The sequence below is a fragment of the Malaclemys terrapin genome, chromosome 7 (assembly GCF_027887155.1).
Source record: "Malaclemys terrapin pileata isolate rMalTer1 chromosome 7, rMalTer1.hap1, whole genome shotgun sequence".
Lineage (NCBI taxonomy): Eukaryota > Metazoa > Chordata > Testudines > Emydidae > Malaclemys > Malaclemys terrapin.
In genome coordinates this window covers 54,834,144-54,856,234 of record NC_071511.1, presented here as the reverse complement: position 1 = coordinate 54,856,234, position 22,091 = coordinate 54,834,144, and the positions used below count along the sequence as shown (strand labels likewise).

The 22,091-nt window shown below is 45.9% G+C and overlaps 1 protein-coding gene across 9 annotated transcripts in view; it reads left to right on the top strand.

Annotated features, from left to right (window-relative positions):
• Positions 1-22,091, top strand: part of USP54 (ubiquitin specific peptidase 54) — a 256,337-nt gene that overhangs the window by 187,149 nt on the left and 47,097 nt on the right. For 8 of the 9 annotated variants that reach the window (XM_054034279.1, XM_054034275.1, XM_054034277.1 and 5 more), the window contains exons 8-13: positions 239-385; positions 8,199-8,348; positions 12,559-12,727; positions 16,661-16,831; positions 20,882-21,013; positions 21,243-21,614. In XM_054034279.1, the coding sequence (XP_053890254.1) occupies positions 239-385; positions 8,199-8,348; positions 12,559-12,727; positions 16,661-16,831; positions 20,882-21,013; positions 21,243-21,614 (1,141 nt within the window). The remainder of the gene's footprint in view (positions 1-238; positions 386-8,198; positions 8,349-12,558; positions 12,728-16,660; positions 16,832-20,881; positions 21,014-21,242; positions 21,615-22,091) is intronic. The other variant, XM_054034280.1, reaches the window with a different exon arrangement.

The window sequence follows — 22,091 nt, the reverse complement described above, 5'->3', positions numbered from 1 at the left end:
GAATACCAGGCAGAATTTGGCATCAGTCATCACATCAGTGATTCATAGTCATCATAGTTTGCTCTTCTCTATTCCATCTTCATATGTTGAGCATGTAGAATCTGCTGCACTCCAGCCACCTTCTATATTGAAGCAAGAGGCAAGACCCTGCAGTGGTAATACAGTAAACTGTGAAGTTGTATATTCCATTCAGTTTTAATTATAAAAAACTTCCATGCGGATTTTTGTTTTGTTTCAGAGTAACTGTGGGGAAAAGATCCGTATACGTCGTGTGCTCATGAACTCTCCCCAGATCATCACCATTGGGTTGGTGTGGGATTCAGACCACTCTGATCTAGCTGAGGATGTCATTCACAGCCTGGGCACCTGCCTCAAACTTGGAGATGTGAGTCTACTGCACATTTGACAATCTCTCAAAATCCCCTTTTCCCAAGACATGTCTGTGCTGTTCACTTGTATGCATTCAGGATCACCTCTGATTCTGGGATCATGGGAGCATAAACATGACATGCAGCCACCTTTGCCTCTGACCATCCCAGTCTTGCAACCTAAGGATTGGGCCCTCTGTGAATGCTCCACTAAGCCTGTGAAAAACTGTTGGCATCGGATCAACAATTTGTCTCCTTGCTCTTCCTTACTCCCATAGTTTAGGTAACTCCCCTTTGTGAGTACTCTGCTCTTTGAACAAGATCTACTACATAATACTGAGGGGAATAGAAGAGAGGAAGGAAATGGTCCCACTACTCTGATAGGTGGTGTGTCCATTACCTAATCATTTGACTTCCCTGGCACTAGTGGGTAGTTGCAACTGTTGGGATCAGATTTAAAAGAACACTGACAAGCACACTTGTACAAAATTTTTAATTGTATATTCTTAGTTCTTAATCAATTGTATATTTTAAAATGTTAATTCTCATAATTTTATATTTTTAATGTCACTTTAGGTGCTTGAAAATTGGAAATAGCCTCAAAGTGCCAATTTTAGATCTGAATCCAAATTTTTCCCATGTTCAGGCAGATTTTCTGATTTTAATTTGGGCCAATCACTTTTGAAAATAGCTGTCTATTTCCCTACCAATATTTGTGTGGGGGGGTTCCATTTGAACAATAGTTATTCCTGTCTGTGTTTGTAATGGAGCCAGAATATGTTATGGTTTTTTTTTAAAAAAAACTTGTTCCTAAGTAATCCCGTCCAAGGATTTGGTCACAGCTCTGGAGTTATTTTAGAGATAACACAAGAGACTGGGAGGGTACTGGCTGTTGTTGTATCTTAAATTTCTCAGTGACTGACTATGGTTATATTATATTGTAATTAGACTCTGGAGGTCAGTTCCTCTGAGACTTCAGCACTTTTAAAATAACTTAAATTTGAGGTCTAAACTGTTGGTGTGGCTCATAATAGGAATTATCACTAGTGACTCACTTAACACTGAGAAACTAATTAAACTATTTGGCATGAATCTGCACTAAGTTGCAGATGCATCACTTGAGAACAGAATTTGGCCCTTAAAATGTAAAGCAGTAATGCATTGAAAAGTGACTCCAAAAGAGCTTTTTTGTGTGCCAGTGATTTCTAAATGAAATTTGGTCAATTTTAAAAGTCAACACATGATTTTTTTCTGACTGCCTGGCCTGCAAATCAACTTGGGATCTGAAAGCCTCCACCACTGATAGTCTCTGGAGGCCCACTACTGCCCTCAGTTACACCTTCACAAGGCCACTGACTTAAATTTGTCCTTGCTAGAGCCAGAACAGACTTCAGCTCCTTCTTCCATACCAGAACGGTGTTGGCTGTGCAGTGCAGAGAGAGAGGTAAAGAGTAGCTTTTTAAAAGTCACTCGGTAGAGCCACAAGATATAACAGAAAACGTACAGAGAGTAGGCTTTTTGTTGAGAAAGAAAGTGCCATTCTTCCTCGAGTGATTGTTCATGTCCATTCCAAGCAGGTGTATGCGCGCCGCGTGCACGCCAGCTGGAAGATTTTACTATAGCAGTGTCCGTAGGGTCGGCTTCAGCGCCCCCTGGAGTGGCGCCTTCATGGCGCTGTATATAGGGGCCAGCCGACCCTCCACCCCCTCAGTTCCTTCTTACCGCCGGTGACAGCTGGCTGGAACTTCGCTTGCTCTTCAGCAATCGTAGCAGTGTTCGGTCGTTGTTGTAAATAGTTATTTTGTTGTTAAGTGTTAGCTTAGTTGGTTATTACTTGGGGGGTTTTCCCCAAGTTTTCCTCGCTCCCCTGGGGCAGGCCCAGGTCCCCGGGGTTCAAACTCTGCTGGGACTACGGGAAATTCATGCCAAAGAGTGACCCGCACTCTTCGTGCTTGAGGTGCCTAGGCGAGAGCCACCAAAAAGACAGGTGCCGTATCTGCAGGGCTTTTCGCCCCAGGACTCTCAAAGATAGAGAGCAGAGACTTAAAGTCCTCCTAATGGAGGCGGGCCTGCGGCCGCAATCAGATCCCAGGCCTACTGGGACGGCACTGAGCACTTCATCCTCGGTGCGCAGTGCTCCGGCGTCGGAGATGAGTCGTGAGGCCAAGGCCACCAAACCCCGGCACCGGAGAGAGTCGGTGCACAAGAAACCGTCCTCTATGAGACACCATTTCCCATTGCCAGTGCCGGTTAAAAAGAACAGGCCAGTGAGGGATCGTTCTCCACACTGGGACTCTAAAGGGCCTGCGCCGTCCACGTCTACTACAGGACAATTCGTGCCACAGACCCATCCGACCATCCCGTTGACTCCTGCCCCGGAGAGGGTACAGTCGAGTCCTGAAAAGCCTAGATCCCCAGACACGATGGAGGAAGTGTGCCTCCCATCCACGCCGGTGGCGTTCGAGGCTGCCTCAGACTTCTTGAACCTCCCAGTGCCGGCATCGCCGCACCGGTGCAGAGAACCTCCGGCTACCACTCGGCCCCATTATCAATCTAGGGGTAAACCGGCATTGTTCTCGCTGCACTCCCCGCGCCGCGCTTCTCTTGCAGCACCAGTGCAGACAGCACCCTCTATGGCGACAGTGAGTACCGCGCCTCCTATGTCCTCCTACTTGGAAACTTCGGACTCAGAGGCGGACTCATACCGCTCTAACAGATTGAGAAGTAGGTGATCGCCCTGGCGTACGAGTGCCCAGCCATACCCACCACAGTGGCAGCTGCAGCAGTGGCAACCGCCCCCCCCAGGGCCGTTCTGGATGCCGTGGGCCTACCACCAGTCAGTGGGTCAGGCGTACGGACCCCGCTCACGAGCCGCATCTGTCTCTTTGATGTCCGTGGTACCGCCACTAATGCCACTACCACCGGCACCGCCGTCTGACAGGAGTGTGCCACAAAGGGACACGGCACCGCCTAGCCAGACAACAGCACCGACGGGGACCTTGCTCCCAACACCACAGGCACCGCCCAGCACACCTCGGCGCTCGATATTGACCCCGGTACCGGCCGTGGTGCCACATCCCGAGTCTGCACCGGCCGCGCAGCCTGAGTACCGTGTGCCGCAGGCCCTCGTAGAGGGAAAGGGGATAGATGAAGACCCTCTTCAAGGGATCTCTTCCGCCTCATCTCCGGATGAGGCAGTAGCGGGGACTTCAGCGGCACCGGCCCCGGAGGACAATAGGATCCTCCAACAGCTGCTTACTCAAGCAGCCCAAAGCCTCTCGATCCAGACTGAGGAGATCGAGGTGGACACAGATCCGGTGATTGATATCCTGACCCCATCAGGCCCATCCAGGGTAGCCCTACTCTCATAAAGACCATTACGGACACAGCCCACACCTTGTGGCAAACCCCTGCCTCATTGGCCCCTATGGCCAAAAGGACAGAGAGGCGATATTTTGTTCCAAACAAGGGCTATGAACATCTTTATACACACCCTCCCCCGGACTCCCTAGTGGTGGATGCCGCCAACCAGAGGGAACACAAGGGTTTTCAGGGGGCTACGCCTAAAAATAGAGAGCCAAAAAGTTGGACCTGTTCAGGCACAAAGTTTATTCAACGGGGGGGGCTGCAGTTGCGCATTGCCAATCAGCAAGCCATAGTGAGCCGGTATGGACACAACACGTGCTCGGCTTTGTCTCGGTTCATGGATCTCCTTCCACAGGAGTCGCGAACTGAGTTTTCAGCCCTGGTTGAGGGGGGAAGATTGATTACCTGGGCTTCCCTACAGGCGGCCCTGGACGCGGACGATTCAGCTTCACGCACGTTGGTGACTGGTCTGGTCATGAGGCGTGGAGCCTGGCTTCAAGTGTCTGGCCTCCCTCATGAGGTCCAACAAACGATCCAGGACCTCCCTTTCGAAGGGCCCACGCTCTTCTCAGAGAAAACCGATAAGAGGCTTCATAGCCTAAAGGACTCACGGACCACTCTCCGTTCACTAGGCCTCCACACTCCTGTCACTCAGCGTAGACCGTTTAGGCCACCGCAGGCCCCTCGGCCATACCAACCTCAAAATCGAGGGGATGTTTCGCGCAGAAGGTCAAGGACGGGCAGGAGGAGGCAACAACAGCAGCCCTTCGGCCAGTCTTCTACCCAACCAAGGCCTACACAGGGGCCTAGACCACCATTTTGATGGCCTGGTCGAGGACGATCTACCGGTCAGAACTCTGGATCCTACCAGCCTTACCTTTTCGTCACGTCTGTCCCCCTTCTAGCATGCATGGGCCCGGATCACGTCCGATGCTTGGGTGCTTCGCACGGTAAAGGAGGGATATTCTGTCCAGTTTTCCACCCTCCCGCCCCACCAGCCCCCCTCCCCGTCCCTCTTCAGGGACCCTTCTCACGATCAACTTCTACTTCAAGAAGTTCAGTCCCTCCTCGCCTCAGGGGCAGTAGAGGAGGCTCCCCAGGAGCTACAGGGCAAGGGCTTCTAGTCTCGATATTTCCTAATACCGAAAGGGAAAGGGGGCCTCAGACCCATTCTAGACTTGCGCGGTCTCAACAAGTTTGTGAAGAAGCTCAAGTTCTGCATGCTCTCTCTGTCCTTCATCATTCCTTCCATGGATCCAGGAGACTGGTATGCCGCCCTTGACTTAAAGGACGCATACTTTCATATTGCGATAATCCCTCGCACAGGCGTTACCTCAGGTCTCTCGTGGGCAACGCTCATCTACAATTTACGGTTCTGCCCTTTGGTCTGTCAGCAGCCCCAAGGGTCTTCACGAAGTGCATGGCAGTCGTGGCTGCCTTCCTACGCAGGCACGGGATCCAGGTGTTTCCCTACCTGGACGATTGGCTCATCAAGGGCAGGTCCAGGGCGCAAATGGAGGCTCAGGTGGTCTTTGCCAGGCAAACCTTCCTCGAGCTTGGCCTCTTACTCAACAAGGCCAAGTCCACACTATCTCCAACCCAAAAAATCGAATTCATAGGAGCGGTTCTGGACTCGACACACACCAGAGCATATCTCCCAGACACCAGATTCCGGACTATATCCAACATTATCCTCGGCCTCCAACGTTACCCCACCACCACAGCAAGAAGCTGCCTCAAATTACTAGGGCACATGGCAGCATGTATCTACATGGTGAGACATGCCAGACTCAGACTGCGCCCACTCCAGTCTTGGTTGGCACGGGTTTATCGGCCAGTCAGGGACTCCCTAGAATTGGTGGTGACGTTACCTTGGCAGGTGCTGGACTCCCTTCAATGGTGGCTCGACCTGCAGGTGGTCTGCACAGGAGTTCCTTTCCTCGACCCCGAGCCCCCCCTCTCCCTGGTAACGGACGCATCGGATCAGGAATGGGGTGCACATCTGGGCGACCTCAGAACCCAACGGCCTTTGGTCACGAGATGATCTTTCGCTCCACATCAATGTCAGGGAATTACGAGCTGTATGCCTTGCATGCATAGCCTTCAAATCCCAGCTGGCAGGCAGATGCGTTTCTGTCCTCACGGACAATACTCCAACAATGTTCTATATCAACAAACAGGGTGGTGCTCGCTCCTCTCCCCTTTGCCGGGAAGCCCTTGCATTATGGGACTTTTGCGTACAGAATGTAATTCACCTGACAGCATCCTACCTCCCGGGGGCGCAAAACGGGCTCGCGGACGCACTCAGCCGCTTGTTCCAGGGTCACGAGTGGGCTATCCACTGGGATATAGTTCTCTCAATTTTCCGGCTCTGGGGTCATCCCCAGGTGGACCTGTTTGCCTCCACCGAGAACAGGAAGTGTCACCAATTCTGCTCCCTCAGGGGACGCAGTCCGGGGTCCCTAACAGATGCCTTTCTCCTCTCTTGGACAGACGGGCTATTTTACGCCTTTCCCCCGATTCCCATGATTCACAGAATAATCCTCAAGGCCCGCAGAGATCATGCTCGGCTCATCTTGATAGCGCCAGCATGGCCGCGCCAGCACTGGTACACGTCTCTCCTGCACATGTCTATGCGGGTGCCATTCAGGTTGCCCCTACTCCCGGACTTGATCACACAGGATCACGGTCGCCTACTTCACCCGAACCTGGAGTCGCTCCACCTTACAGCCTGGATGCTCCATGGCTAAACCTGGTGAAGTTGCAATGCTCTCATCAGGTCAGGCATGTCCTTCTGGGTAGCAGGAAGCCCTCTACAAGGACCACGTACTTGGCCAAGTGGAAGCGCTTCTCCTTCTGGGCCACACAATGGGGCAAGGCTCCCTCGCTCACCCCGGTCCCCCTCATATTGGACTATTTGCTGCATCTGAGACACCTGGGACTGACCCTCTCGTCGGTTCGAGTACACCTTGCTGCAATCTCGGTGTTCCACCTGGGAGAGGGGGGTACCTCAGTGTTTGCGAACCCACTCATTACGCGGTTCCTTAAGGGCCTTGACAGACTGTTCCCAGACATCCGTCAACCTGTCCCGGCTTGGGACTTCAATTTGGTCCTGTCCATCCTCACAGGGCCCCCCTTCGAGCTGCTGGCTTCGTGCTCGCTGTTATATCTTTCATATAAGGTTGCATTCTTGGTGGCTATCACATCAGCCCGGAGGGTGTCAGAACTCAGAGCTCTAACATCTGAACCCCCGTACACCGTCTTCCACAAGGACAAGGTCCAACTCAGGCCGCACCCAGCGTTCTTGCCTAAGGTGGTTTCCCCATTTCACCTGGGTCAAGACATTTTTCTCCTGGTCTTTTATCCGAAACCACACTCCTCTGCGAGGAAGCATAGGCTACATTCCCTTGACGTTTGCAGGGCTCTCGCTTTCTATATCGAAAGGACAAGGTCCTTCAGGAAGTCAGCCCAACTTTTCGTTGCTGTGGCCGACAGGATAAAAGGGCTGCTGGTCACGTCACAGCGAATTTCGGCTTGAATCAGAACCTGCATCCGGGAGTGCTACAGTCGGGCCAATATACCAGCCCCGCCTATCACGGCCCACTCCACAAGAGAGCAGGCCTCTTCCACTGCGTTCCTGGCCCAGGTCCCGATGCAGGAAATTTGTAGAGCGGCCACCTGGTCCTCAATCCACACCTTTACGGCGCACTACGCCATCACACACCAGGCCAGAGATGATGCTGCCTTTGGCCGCGCAGTCCTCCAGTCAGCAGTAACCTCCGACCCCACCGCCTAGATTCGGGTTTGTGAATCACCTGCTTGGAATGGACATGAACAATCACTCAAAGAAGAAAAAATGGTTACTATCTTCTCATAACTGTTGTTCTTCGAGATGTGTTGTTCATGTCCATTCCAATACCCACCCTCCTACCCCTCTGTCGGAGTATCGGCAAGAAGGAACTGAGGGGGTGGAGGGTCGGCTGGCCTCTATATACAGCGCCATGAAGGCGCCATTCCAGGGGGCACCGAAGCCGACTCTACGGACGCTGCTATAGTAAAATCTTCCGGCTGGCGTGCACGCGGCGCGCACACACCTGCTTGGAATGGACATGAACAACACATCTCGAAGAACAACGGTTCCGAGAAGGTGAGTAACAGGTTTTTTTTATTAATTTTCAGAGCAGAAATACACTTTAAAATCTAACAGGATTACACCATTGATATAAATGCCTTCCTTACAAGACAATTGTGGGCTGTCAGGCAACCTGGATTCTGTTCCCACCTCTGCCAATGACTTGTATGACCATGGACCGATCACTTAACCATTCTGTGCCTTAGTTTCTCCATCTGAAAAAATGGCATATAACACTTAACGCAGCTCTGTAAAGCATTTTTAGCTCTTCAAATGAAACACAGTATTTTATTATATAATTTTTCTTCTCTCCTTTTCCGCACCCCTTGAAGCTCTTTTTCAGAGTAACTGATGACAGAGCAAAACAGTCAGAGCTGTATTTGGTAGGAATGATCTGTTACTACGGAAAACATTACTCTACCTTCTTCTTCCAAACGAAGATCCGCAAGTGGATGTACTTTGATGATGCCCATGTCAAAGAGGTAAGGAAATAGGAGATTATTTTTGTAAATGCTAAGAACTATTTGGTGAGGGTGTAGATCCATACTGCTTTCCAAAGATTTCCAGAAACTTTGTGTGTGTTCTCACACCTGAGGTCCTACTTAACTCCACTGCTCCTAAAGGTTTCTCTGAACAAACTAATGCTTTCTGTAAGTCCGATGGAGGAGATGCTTTCTCCAGAAGACCTGATTTTGCAGCAGAGGATAACCCGTTTAAAATGGGAGAATCGTAAAGCAATAAAAATAAGGCTTAAGAGAGGAGAGGGTGAAGAGTCTGAGGGACCCGGAAGGGGAAAGGGAAGAAGAGAAAAAGTGTTCAGGATCCTATTTCTTCTCCATTCAAAGATGCCTTCTAGTTATGTGATGGGAGGGTCCCCCTGATCTACATTATTTCTGATCTTCATGGTGTCACCTCAGACTGTTATTTAATTCCCATTGACCTTTCTTTGATTTCTTGGTGCCTGCACTGCTGATGGCAAAAGTTGAAACAGCTGTGGACTTCTGTACAGCAGAGACCTGCATGGCAACCAGTACCAGGTAAACTGACAACTGTTCAGTGGTACCAGAAAGCCCAGAGGCCTTCTCTTTGGTTCTGTTTAATTGCCTGCCAGTCTTGCTTTTATGCTGTTGGCTGGAATCCTACAATTCACCTGTGCCGTTGGATGTACCTAAGTGAAGTCAGAGAATGTAGAGATAGAGTGAGAAAGGCGAAAGGCCGTGTAGAGTTGGACCTAGCGAGGGGAATTAAAAGCAATAGTAAGAGGTTTTACAGCCACATAAATAGGAAAAAAGCAAAGAAAGAAGAAGTGGGACCACTGAAGACTATTGCCGGAGAGGAGATTAAAGACAATCTAGGCATGGCGCAATATCTCAATGAATATTTTGCATCAGTGTTTAATGAGGCCAATGAAGGTATTAGGGATACTAGCACCACTACAGAGGGGCATTCAGGATGGGGGATTACCGTATCCGAGGTAGAAACAAAACTTGAACACCTTAATGGGGCTAAGTCGGGAGGACCGGACGATCTTCATCCGAGAATATTGAAGGAATTGGCGTGGGAAATAGCAGGCCCATTAGCGATAATATTTAATGAATCTGTAAACTCGGGGGTGGTCCCGTTAGACTGGAGAATAGCTAATGTGGTTCCTATTTTCAAGAAAGGGAAAAAAAGTGATCCGGGTAACTACAGGCCTGTTAGTTTAACATCTGTAGTGTGCAAGGTGCTGGAGAAGATTCTGAAAGAGAAATTAGTTGAGGACCTGGAGGTTAGTGGCAATTGCGATAAATTACAACATGGTTTTACGAAGGGCAGATCGTGCCAAACGAATCTGATCTCCTTCTTTGAGAGAGTAACGGATTTATTAGATAAGGGAAATGCGGTGGACCTAATATACCTGGATTTCAGTAAAGCGTTTGATACTGTACCCCATGAGGAATTATTGGTTAAACTGAAAAACATGGGGATCGATAGGAAAATCCAGAGGTGGATAAGGAATTGGTTAATGGGGAGAATGCAGCGGGTCGTATTAAAGTGTGAACTGTCAGGTTGGAGGGAGGTTACTAGTGGAGTGCCTCAAGGTTCGGTTTTGGGACCCATTTTATTTAATCTATTTATAACTGACCTCGGAACCGATTGCAGGAGTGGGCTGATAAAGTTTGCGGATGATACGAAGGTGGGAGGCGTTGTAAATTCGGAGGAGGACAGGGATATCCTGCAGGGAGACTTGAATGAGCTTGTGAATTGGAGTATCAGAAATAGGATGAAATTTAATAGTGAAAAGTGCAAGGTGATGCATTTGGGGATGACTAATAACAATTTTAGATACAAGATGGGGACGCATTGGTTAGAAGTAACGGAAGAGGAGAAGGACCTAGGGGTCCTTGTAGACCGCAGGATGACTATGAGTCGACAATGTGACGTGGCGGTGAAAAAAGCCAATGCTGTCTTGGGATGCATTAGGCGAGGTATATCTAGTAGGGATAAGGAGGTCCTGCTTCCGTTGTACAAGGCGCTGGTGAGACCTCATTTGGAGTACTGTGTGCAGTTCTGGTCTCCCATGTTTAAAAAAGATGAACTCAAACTGGAACGGGTGCAGAGAAGGGCCACTAGGATGATCAGAGGAATGGAAAACCTATCGTATGAAAGGAGACTAGAGGAGCTTGGGTTGTTTAGTCTGACAAAGCGAAGGCTGAGGGGGGATATGATTGCTATCTTTAAATATATTAGAGGGATTAATACAAGGGAGGGAGAAGAATTATTCCAGCTTAGTACTAATGTGGACACGAGAACGAATGGATATAAACTGGCCGTGGGGAAGTTCAGGCTTGAAATTAGACGTAGGTTTCTGACCGTCAGAGGGGTGAAATATTGGAACGGCCTTCCGAGGGAAACGGTGGGGGCGACGGACCTGTCTGGTTTTAAGATTAAGTTAGATAAGTTTATGGAGGGAATGGTTTAATGGTAAAACATAGTAGTCAAGGAAAACCAAGAAATGGTAGGTAAATAGTATAATGGCTAACAGGGGTCAGGCTGGAGACTCTTGTCTATATGCTCGGGGTCTTACTGATCGCCATATTTGGGGTCGGGAAGGAATTTTCCTCCAGGGCACATTGGCTGAGCCTCTGGAGGTTTTTCGCCTTCCTCCGCAGCATGGGGCAGGGATCTCTAGCAGGAGGGTCTCTGCCGATTGAAGTCACTAAAAACAGGATTGGGGACTTCAACAGCAGAGTCCAGGGAAGGGGTAGGGACGGTTTTATGGCCTGCAGCATGCAGGGGGTCAGACCAGATGATCATAATGGTCCCTTCTGACCTCAAAGTCTATGAGTCTGAGTCTATGTATTTCTCACACCCTCACCCGACAAATGGTGTTGCTATTGAGTCCCTTCTCCTCAGGTTTACGGTAGAAGTATCTGGATGCCACACCCCTCTAGTAGCTGTTTCTTAAGGCGCATTCTTCCCTCTCTTACCAGTGCCTTTTTTCCCCCTGCGTCTAGGATGAAATGCTTGGCATCAAAGCCATCAGCACTGGGATCTTGGCACATGGTTACTACAGCTCATTAGTTCATTGGGCTTCATCTCATGCCCCTCCCCTTCTATTTCCCCTTGTCACAAAGGCACAAAAGTAACAAAGGAAAGCTTTCTTCCGTAATCTCACCAAGCAGTCTCTAAGGGAGAGCTATAAACCTTCCACTTGTTCTTGGTCACGTTCCTCTGCAGTAAAACCCTGCTAAGGATAATACAGTGCTGTAACATAATACCCGTGTAAGGAGTAGACCTGTTGGAGTGGATGTTCTGTGCATCTCTGCAAATCTGTACTAAAACACAGGGAAGTGTTTTCAAATGAATACTGGCTGCAAGAATTAAAGTCCAGCTCACCAAAACAGAAACTACAGTCATGCTGACCTCTCAGAAGAATAAATGATTATACAGCAAGGTGTTTAACCCCTTGCATGCTGGATGAGTCTTCACCGAATATTAGCTGTGATCTCAATTAATCCCAGTGCTGGAAATCTGTGGTTTGCGTGTTTGATTTTTTTTTTTACTTAATGCATTTTGTAAATTATGATAGATTAATTAGTACCAAAGCTATAACATTAAAAATGTGCCCTGATTTTGGTCAGTGAAGTGTTGGGAAATTTCATGTGGTAAAAAGTTTTTCTTAGCATGAGTAAACTCTGAATGGGAAAGAATATTAGTTTAAGCCTATATTCTAGCAAACATTAATTTTGTTTAACTATAAAACAGTAAATATCTCAATTATCAAAACAAGGCATAAACTGTTTCTGCTCTGCTGACAGTGGGCTCCCGTCCAGCTGGTATCACAAATTGTCCCTTTTCTGCAGTATGGTGGCTGTCAGAAGAAGGCATGGAAATGTCAATTTTAATTAACATCTTTACTTTCAGTAACATTTCAGAGTTTATAACAAGCATGAAATGCTTCAGCATGTGAATGTAGAGTGGGGCTCTGGGAAGAATTAGTGCAGCTTTATTGTGATCACTTATCACTTGCCCCTTGTCACCTTGGGCATCAAGAATCTTGGGAGGGGCGGGAAGGTGTTCAGGGAGTGTTACTTGATTGTACAGTGCAGCATATGAAGAGGTTAAGAACCAGTCTCTTGGTTTGCCTGAGAGAAGTAAAAAGAAAAGCTGAGCAGTGTTCTTGTTCTTGTTGTTGTTTTTTTAATTCAGATTGGTCCAAAGTGGAAAGATGTTGTGACCAAGTGCATCAAGGGTCATTATCAGCCTTTGCTGCTGCTTTATGCAGATCCAAGAGGAACTCCAGTGTCAATGCAAGACTTGCCCTCTCAGGTGGATTTACAGCAGTATAGCAGGACTTGCTATGATAGCGAGGACTCAGGTAAACAGACTGAACTGTACACTTTATGCCCATCTCCATTGCAGCTGAACTGTTAGAAAAATGTTGCTTCATTTTGAGTGATATTTTGCTAGCCAGGTCTCTATCACTGATCAAAGCTGACCTAGAGTCCTGAGAAGGATCCTCAGTATTTAACTCTTAAACCTTCCCTTCCAAACTACAGCTCCATAAATTACAAGTACATCCTCCTGCCTGAAAGACTTGCTTTCAGGGCTTCTCTTTAAGACCAAACATCATCTGGGGAAGGTTTCCGTTAAGTAATGTGATGAGCCATCCTCTTTTACTCCATCCAGGGCAGAATTCACTGTCTTTGGAGCATTCCCAGATTGTGACAGCCAGAATTTCAAGAGACCAAATGCTATTGCTAAACCAGAGGATGAGCATGTAATTTTACTTTTTAAATGTATAAAGACAGCCAAATGATTACAAAAAACCCACCTAATCACAAAACATTCAAGGTCTCTATCATTTTAAATGTCTGGAAATTTGTCTTTTCTAAGTATATCTAGGAGAAAATACTGACACAAGAATATGGAACAATCTTTGTGTAGAGGGGAACAGTATAAGATTTATCTAGTGATTGAATTCATAAAATTATCCTGAGTTTTTAACAAGAAAGAAACAGGAGCAGAGATGCACAAAACATAAGAGAAGGTGATCAATGCTTTTGACAGAACATACAGAATGCATAAAGAGAGTGACTGCCAACATGAATCTCTTAGGGTTTAAATGAGGCATCCAATCCAATACTCTCTCTTAAATATCCTGTATTATCCAGCAATATAGTACTGATATGATACACTAATGGATTAGGGAGAGAAAACACAGTGCTGTCGGTGGTGTTCCATTGGTTTGGAAGGATGTGGTCAGATGCCTTCGGAAATGAGTTCTGAGTCTGCTAAATGTTTGAAATAATCATGAAGAGAAGGCTAATTTGTTAATTACCTGGATAAATTAGGACACTGAACAGACTGAAGTGAGATGAGGCTTCCTGTAAAGAAGAGGAAGTATAGGCATTTTGAGAGGCACATTTTAAAAGCAATCAAAAAGAGAGATTGTGGTGGTGGATATAAACTGTACATGAGCTTACACTATGGTAGTATTGCGAGGAAGGCTGATTCTATTCTTGGATATTTACAGAGAAGGTGACCTGCGTTTGGGAGGGCTTCATAGGTTGCCAAGAACAGTAGTCTGAGCGCAGGACCAGAAAAATAGCACCTTCCTTCCAGGAATTCTACCCATTCACACGATTTGGGCTTGTCTACACAACAATTAGACCATGGCAAGCTGGGTGTGAATGTACCCTGTGCTAGCCTGCTGCAGTGTAACTGTCCATCCTGCTGATGTGCATTAACAGTTTGTTAATGCACTTTGAGAGAGAGACTAGATCAAAGCGCTCTAATGAACTGTTAACACGTCAGCAGATACATATGGATATTTAGACCACGGCTTGCTAGTGTGGGGTATATTCACAACCCAACTTGCCATGTCTAATTATTTGTGTAGATAAACCTTTAGTTTTAAAAGCAGTTATAGCAGTCATGGTCACCACCTGTGACTCTGGTCCTTGTGCTTTTTGGCTGGTGAAGATGTAGGGAGCATCTGGAGCCTCTACTAACAGATTGTCATTACGTCATATAATGAGGGGAATCTATCATGCACCCTAAAATGAGCAACATTCCAATCAATACTAATGAAACCATCACTCAACAATAGATTTTGTACACAACCACTTAGAGCATGTCTTCACTAGCAACGTTAAAGCGCTGCTGCAGCAGCGCTTTAACGTGGCTGTGTAGTGCTCTCCCAACGCTATAAAAAAACCCACCTCCACAAGGGGAATAGTTACCAGCACTGGTGCACTGTCTACACTGGCGCTTTACAACGCTGAAACTTGCAGCAGTCAAGGGGGTGTTTTTTCACACCCCTGAGTGAAAAAATTGCAGCGCTGTAAAGTTCCAGTGTAGAAAAGCCCTTAATGACTTGTCTCCAATTTCTAAGCAAGCTAATTGAGAACCTTGCAAAAAAGAGTCTCCAATGCCACCTGTTAGGTGCTAGTATCTCTGGCAAGTTTCAGGCCGGGACATGCTACAAAGACGGTTCTTGTAGTTCTGGTTGACCTCCAAGGGAAGTACATCCATGTTCATTCTGTTGGATCTCTCTTCAGCATCTGATCCTATTGGATCCTGACTTGCTTCCAAGAAGCTTCAGAGCTGAATAGAAACATCCTAAAATGGTTCAGGTGTTTTCTTTCAAACTAAACACAGACAGTCATTATGAGCAACCTATTCTTCCATTTCCAAAATCCTCACTGCTGAGTCCCACAAGGTTTGGTCCTCTCCCTCACGTTATTCAATATCTATATGAAGCTGTTGAGAGGGCTGGTGAGACAATATGGGTTGAGGTGCCAGCAGAATGTAGATGACATCTAGCTCTGCAACTCCTTTATGTCAAACGTCAATAATATATCTCCCCGCTTTATCAATGCCTAGCTGAAATAAGCATGAAGAGCACTGTCTAAAGCTGAACCCAGACAAACTGATATGGTGCTAGTAGAAAGAGAGAAATGCTTCAAAGAACTTGTCACCTCTACAACATCAGTTAAAAATTTTTTTTCTTCCCTCTGATTAAATCCATCTGTCCATCTGTGACTGACCATAATATTGCACCCTATCCTATAAGAAGCAGATCTTCATGCTAATCATTGTATCTCATCATATCTAGGACTGAAGCCACGCTCTTCAGCTGGTACAAAATGTTACAAATCTCTCTGTGCATAGTCACTGTGAAGCTTTGCTTTCTGTTGAATACAGAGTCCATTTCAAGCTCCATGCCCTGATACTCAAAGCATTCCATGGGATTGGTCTCTAGCTACCCAAGATCATCTTTCCTTTCATGACCATGATCTCCCACCACATTGCAGAGGCATAATGACACTTTTAACCAGTAGGGGGAGGCTTGAGAGTCCAGAAGACAACTTTCACAGAAATTTTACGTAGACTATTGGATTTGCTCCCAGAAGAAATCAAAGTGGCTGTGGAACTAAATGCTTACATAACTAAATAGAGAGCTCATGTGTTCAGTTTTGCGTTTCTTTAATTTCATCATGTGCACAGGTATGTGTGGGTGGGTATGTTGTACATACACAACACCCTGTAAACTATTCAAAGTATTTTTCCTGCAGGTTGAGAAAAAAGGACCGAAAGAGAAAGCTGTATATATATTTTTAAAGGGCTTAGGGATATGAGAAATGCCATACTCGATCAAACTTGTGGTCCATCTAGTGCAGGAACCTGTCTCCAACTGCAGCCAGCACCCAGTGCTTAAGAGGAAAGGTGCAAGATACCTTGAATTAAGCAGAAGTGTTCTATTCCCTAATAGTTAGATTGGTTTAAACCCTAAAGCATGAAATTTAATATCTCTTTGAAAGTTCTTAGCACTATTATAATTCTGGATATTCTTGTTATCCGTATAAATCTCCAATTCTCTTTTAGAATCTTACTTAGTTTTTGGCCTCAGTGCAATCTTGTGGCAATCAGTTCCACAGTTTAATTATGCTAATAGGCTTGTTAGTTAATAAAGAACAAAATCAACTTGAAATTAACTAATTTGTTGACAGTTCACGTGGAGATTGGTAAAGTTTTCATCATAGTCATATTTATTAAAAGTATATTTTTGACCTCTCCCTTAGATGAAAAGGGGTCAGACTAGATGACATGAGTCTCCACCCAGTCAATTCCACCATCTTTGAATCTATGAATATTGTGTAGGTGATTCTCCATATCCCTTTGCTCCTAAACCTGTTTCTTTGCTTCTGTTTAGTTTCCTCCATTCTGTTTCTGTTTTCTGTCATAATCTCTCCTGATTTGTATATCCCAAATAGAGGCTGACATTTGCCATTACTTCCTTTATTAGGGAGGGAGCCTTCCATCTCGAGTGACACCAGGACAGACTCCTCTACAGACAGCTATCCCTATAAACACTCACACCATGAGTCTGTGGTCAGTCACTTCTCTTCTGACTCGCAGGGGACAGTCATCTATAATGTGGAGAATGACACAGCTTCGCAAAGCAGCAGGGACACAGGTAGCAGACACCTTTGTGCTCATGTAGCCATTGTGAATCTGGAGATTACAGTAGAGCTAAGTTAAACAATATCTATTTAAATACAGCCCAGGGCATATTGGCATAAGGGTGCTCTTTGAAGTGCTGGCATCTGGTGAATTATGGCCCACAATCTATAGCATGGTGCAGCTGTACAAAGCACTGTTTCAAAACGTTGTCAGTGGGTGGCATGTGCAAGTCCCTGCATTCAAGTAGCTGAGGCTATATGGGAAGGGAGCCCACACTATTAGGACCTATATGTGATCATGAGGGAGTTTCTGCTTAAAGTGGACAGCAGTGAGGATGGGTATCCATCTGCACTGGGGGAGGACAGAGGACAGAGAATAGCTGTCTGCCTGCACTGTGGAGGCAAGTTTGTGGGCATCTGGAGTGAGAGGAGAATCTGTCCTAGGGAGGAAGCTGGGTGGGGGTCTGGTGGGAGAATCTAATAGGAGATAGGGTGGAGGTCTCAAGGTGTAGAGCTACCCTGTCAGCTGTGGCCTGTGCTTGTCACAAAGCATCTAGCCTGTGACCTGGCCAGTCTGTTCCTGAATGCAGCACAGAGCTTTGACATTAATTTCTAATAAAGGACTATACTAGTTAAAAGAGCGGAACTTTCCATATACCAAAAGGGTGACCTGTTAATAGTATATCTGTAAATTGAACTAATTTTGTGTGCACCAAACCTAACAGGGTTCACAAAGGGGGCATTCCTGTTAAATGAACAGCTCCTTGTTACACCAAAATTTCTCCAAGCAGCACATTTTGGTACTATTTCACTCAGCAAGTTCTTGCCCTCCTGTTTGTAACAGCATACATGTATCCATCTGTGGTTCAAATTTTTACTTACAGTTCAGACCAGAGTTTGGGAAGGTATTTCTCACAATGAAGAACCGGACTTTGTGAAAGAGTAGATTTCAAACAGGTGTTCTTCGGTGCTCTTTGATTCCTCACCATGCATTCAGTAATTGGCACTCCAAGCCTTTGGTTGATATATTTTTATTTCCAGGTTAAATGTTTGACAGATAAGGCTGCTACAGTAGTTCTAGATGAGAGAGAGAGAGAGAGACAGAAGGGGAAATGTAGGGCAAAATTTGATAATGATGAAAAACCGAAACTTATATTGATCTTCGGAACAACAAGAATTCTAGTTAACCTAAGATGCTGGGATATTATTTATATCCCAAATTGACACAGATGTAATTAGAGAGGCTTCTGCCCTGCAACACTTATAGTCAAAGTAGACAGAAGAGGTGAGGGGTGGGAGAGGGAACGAAAATACAGGAGCAGATGAAATTCAACATTTATATTATTAGTTTCATGATTTGTGTAGTGACTTTCTCCTTTTATTTCTTCTCCTGCTAATTCTATCCCATGTTTTTCCTCCAGTTCTTACCCCTCACTTACTGCCTAATTCAAACCTGCCTCCTCTCTCCTGATCTAGTCTTCAGCTATATTCAGTCCCTGCATATTAGCTAATCCCTACTTGGTCATCCCCCTTTGTCTTTTCCGACCTCCTTCCTCCCTACTCAAGTCTTCCCCAAAAAAGTTAATCTCCCAGCCTCACGCAACAGCTCAGCCATCAAATGCTGACTCCAGTGGCTGTAAAGGAGCCACCCCATCACTCCTGTCAACTGCGCCTGCTATTGAATCAGTCTGTGAGAAAGCTGGATTCTTCATTAGTGGCCACTTCCCCCACTTCTCCACCCCAGAGTTCTATGGACCCTATCCCACATCGCCCTCCTGGGAAGGAAGACCATTGGGGCCATGTGCCCTCAAACACCTGGGTACATCAGGATGGAGATGGGTGGGGCTCACCGAATGGTTAAGCTAGCCCTCTGCCACTTCTGGCAGCCAATGCTATCAAGCTCAATAATGCGTGAATTCTAACTCCTCTGCTCAAACTCCTAAGATCACATTGTCTCAAGTGATCTGGTTTCATTCCCTTTTCTAATCCCATGCTCCCAGCCTTTGGGCTTTAAAGATACTTTCCATCGACATCACTGGGCTTTAAAGATACTTTCCATTGCCTATTAATCCATATGATTGCTTGAATGTGAGGCATCTAGTATTTAAAAATACTCTTCAAGGGGCAGATTTTGTATGTGTTCGTTGCATGCTTAGGAGAAATCCTGTTTTGGTAATTTAGTGAATTCAACAAAATTAATTAAAGGTGCTAGATTGACAGCTCTGGAGATTGTGTGCACGCTGTACCTGGGCTGTGAATTTCAGATACTGCAAACTTTTCCCATCCTGCCTCACTAGTAGACTTTGTCCCTGGTCTGGAAGGACCGCGGTTAGGGGGACAAGGTAATTCAGGCTCCATGCTCATTTAGTACTTGGTGCCTCTGCTGAGACTGTGGCACATACTGTGACCTTGTCCAGTTTATGGATGGAAATATAGGAGAGTATTGGTAAAGCTGTCAACCTCCCAGTCCACAGTGGCTAATTGTGCATTTTAGGACTAGATAAATATTAAATATTCTTGCCATGTCTAAGAGCCCCAACTGTAGCAGCAGTGGTACTCTTTATATAGCTGCTGTGACAACATTGGAAATGCCCTAACCTACCATTGCTATCAGAATGGAAGAACTTTTTTTTTAAAGCTAGCTAAAGAAATTGTGCACTCTGAATGCAATATGGGCTCCTTTTATCACCATGGTAACTGCTACAAGATATCTTATATCCTTACAGACTGACAGAATAGCATTATGTGCCTGCTGGCATCCAAAGCTCATGTTGTGAAAGAATGCGTTCCCCCAAACCCACTTCATGGCATCTTTCCTGCTCAGGCACTTAAGTCCTAATTTACCTACCACTCCCTCCTTCGGATGCCTCTCTTGTTCTTTCCTTATTTTCCCCACTTCCATATATATTGCCTCTTTCTGAAGAGTACCTACTACAAAATCACACTCTTCCTTGGCTTCACAGACAAATTGAAACACAGGATGTTTCAATCTCATTAGCCTCCGTTTGGGTGGGTTGCCCTTGCATGCATACTGTCACATCTTTATTTGTTGATGTAGCACCTCTACCTAAAAAGCAAATTCTCCTTTTGCTTTAATATATTTTTTGAATTTTGATATTATTTATTTTGAAAGATGAATTCAAAAAGCTAATTGTAATGGCAAGTTCTGCGACGTGGGTTCTCTGAAAAGGAATTGGATTGGGACCATCAGCTCCTCCCACAAAGGCCATTGAACAGTTGTCAGGGAATTGGAGTTTTCATTCACTACCCCTATGCCAGATTGAAGTTGATGGTGGAAAGGCTGGAAAGCCTTTGGATCTCCTTCCCAAACTCCATCTTTGTCCTGCTTGGGAGCAGTCCTGATTTGGAATGGGACTGCTCATGTTAGTAAAGTCACACAAATGCATGTGTTTACAGATTTGGGGTCTTACACTGTAGGAACCACAAAGCTGAGTGCTTACACACTTGTAACCATTATTGTTAATCTCACTTCAAGGGATTTCAAACTTAATTAGAAAAATTATTGTGGTCATTAGCTTGGTAATAAATTGGTGTGAGGATGAGGCACTCTTACCAAAGGGCAAATTCTTACAGGGAAAATCTGTGCTAAATTGTGAACAAATATTTTCTAACTCAATTGAACCAAAGAAAAGATTTGTGTGTAGTGCGCAAAAGAGAATTTGTGAGGAGAAGAAAATCAAACTAGCCATGTTTAAGAGCTGTGTGTGTTTGAATGCGAGAGCTGTTGGAGTGTTGCTATTGCAAGATAATGGTGTCCCTGGAGCATTGAGGCAAGGCACAATCAACTGCTTCCCATCTCTGTGGATGATCTCTCTCATTTAACACAGTCCCTGGAGTTGCTTTGTTGCTCTTTTGTGACTATTTTTAAAAACTTTTAGATACAAATTATTTAAAGCAAATGACTTTGCTTACTAGAAGCTGCCAGTTACCATTGGAGTATCTGTGCAGCTCAGGAAGAGTGAGAAGGGCCTATTATTCTTAGAATGTTGAACAACCAATCCAAAGACTCTTGTCATCTAAACTGTGTTCTCTTATTCTTTAAGGACACTTGACTGACAGTGAATGTAATCAGAGGCATATTTCCCAAAAGAGCTCACTGACTGACCGCAAGAGGAGTTCTAGCCGGTCTCGGCGAAAAGGGGATGAGATACAGTCATCAGGATACCATAGTGAAGGCAAGGGTCATTGTTTTAATTACTTTGTCACTCTTTCTGTATGTGTTTTTGTGATTCTTTGTGTGTAAGTGCACCTCCCTTGCTGTGTGTCTCCCTGTCTCTGTGTTTTGGCCTGTCTTGCCTTTGCTGATTTCCCTTTGTATGGCTTCAGAAAGATGTTGTGAATAGTGCTACTAGTTTAAAATGAAGTTATTTTTGTTCCTCTTGCCTTCTCCTTTGTATACTGCAGGGGAAACACTGAAGGAGAAACAAGCCCCCAGAACTGCCCCTAAGCCATCCAGCAGCACCAGCAGACTTAGAGAGTTTAAAGAGACAGTCAGCAATATAATCCACAACCGACCAGCCCAGACCAACCAAGGCCCTCCTTGTGGAGGGAATGTAGTGGGTCAGTCAAAGATACGGCGCCCCAGGAACTTGCCTGTGCATTCTCGCGACTGGGAAATGGAGAGTACCAGCAGTGAATCCAAATCCAGTTCATCTAGCAAGTACCGTCCGACCTGGAGACCCAAAAGGGAGTCTCTGAACATAGACAGCATCTTCAGTAAAGACAAGAGGAACCATTGTGGCTACACGCAGCTCAGCCCCTTCTCTGAAGATGCAGGTGAGGGGGGAGAGAGATGTATGTTGTTGGGTTGTAACTGGAAAAATACAGTTAGGTGCAGAATTAATCATAACCATCAACTGCTGTATGGAAACTATGTAGTGGCAGTGCCAAACTTTGTCACACTCTTGAGCACACTCCCATCCTTTTCACAGTAGTTGCTTTGGTGATAGTGAAGCGTTCATATGAAGTTTGTGTATATGTATGCACTGTGCAGTGTATATATTATTTTGAGTGTTTGTTCTCCTGTCTTGTATTCTGTTAAATTCCATTCCCGTGGAAGCAAAGACAGGGGACGCATCGTTGTGTATACGGCTGAAACAGAGCCTGGACTGGGCTGCTGTTGGGCAACTAAGAATTTGTATTGCAGGATGTTCTCATGCATTGGTCTCAAACATGTGCCCCAGGGCTGGCCTGCTCCCTCTGACCGGTGTATATATTCTGCGCCCTCTGTCTTCCTCCTGCTAATCACAGCAT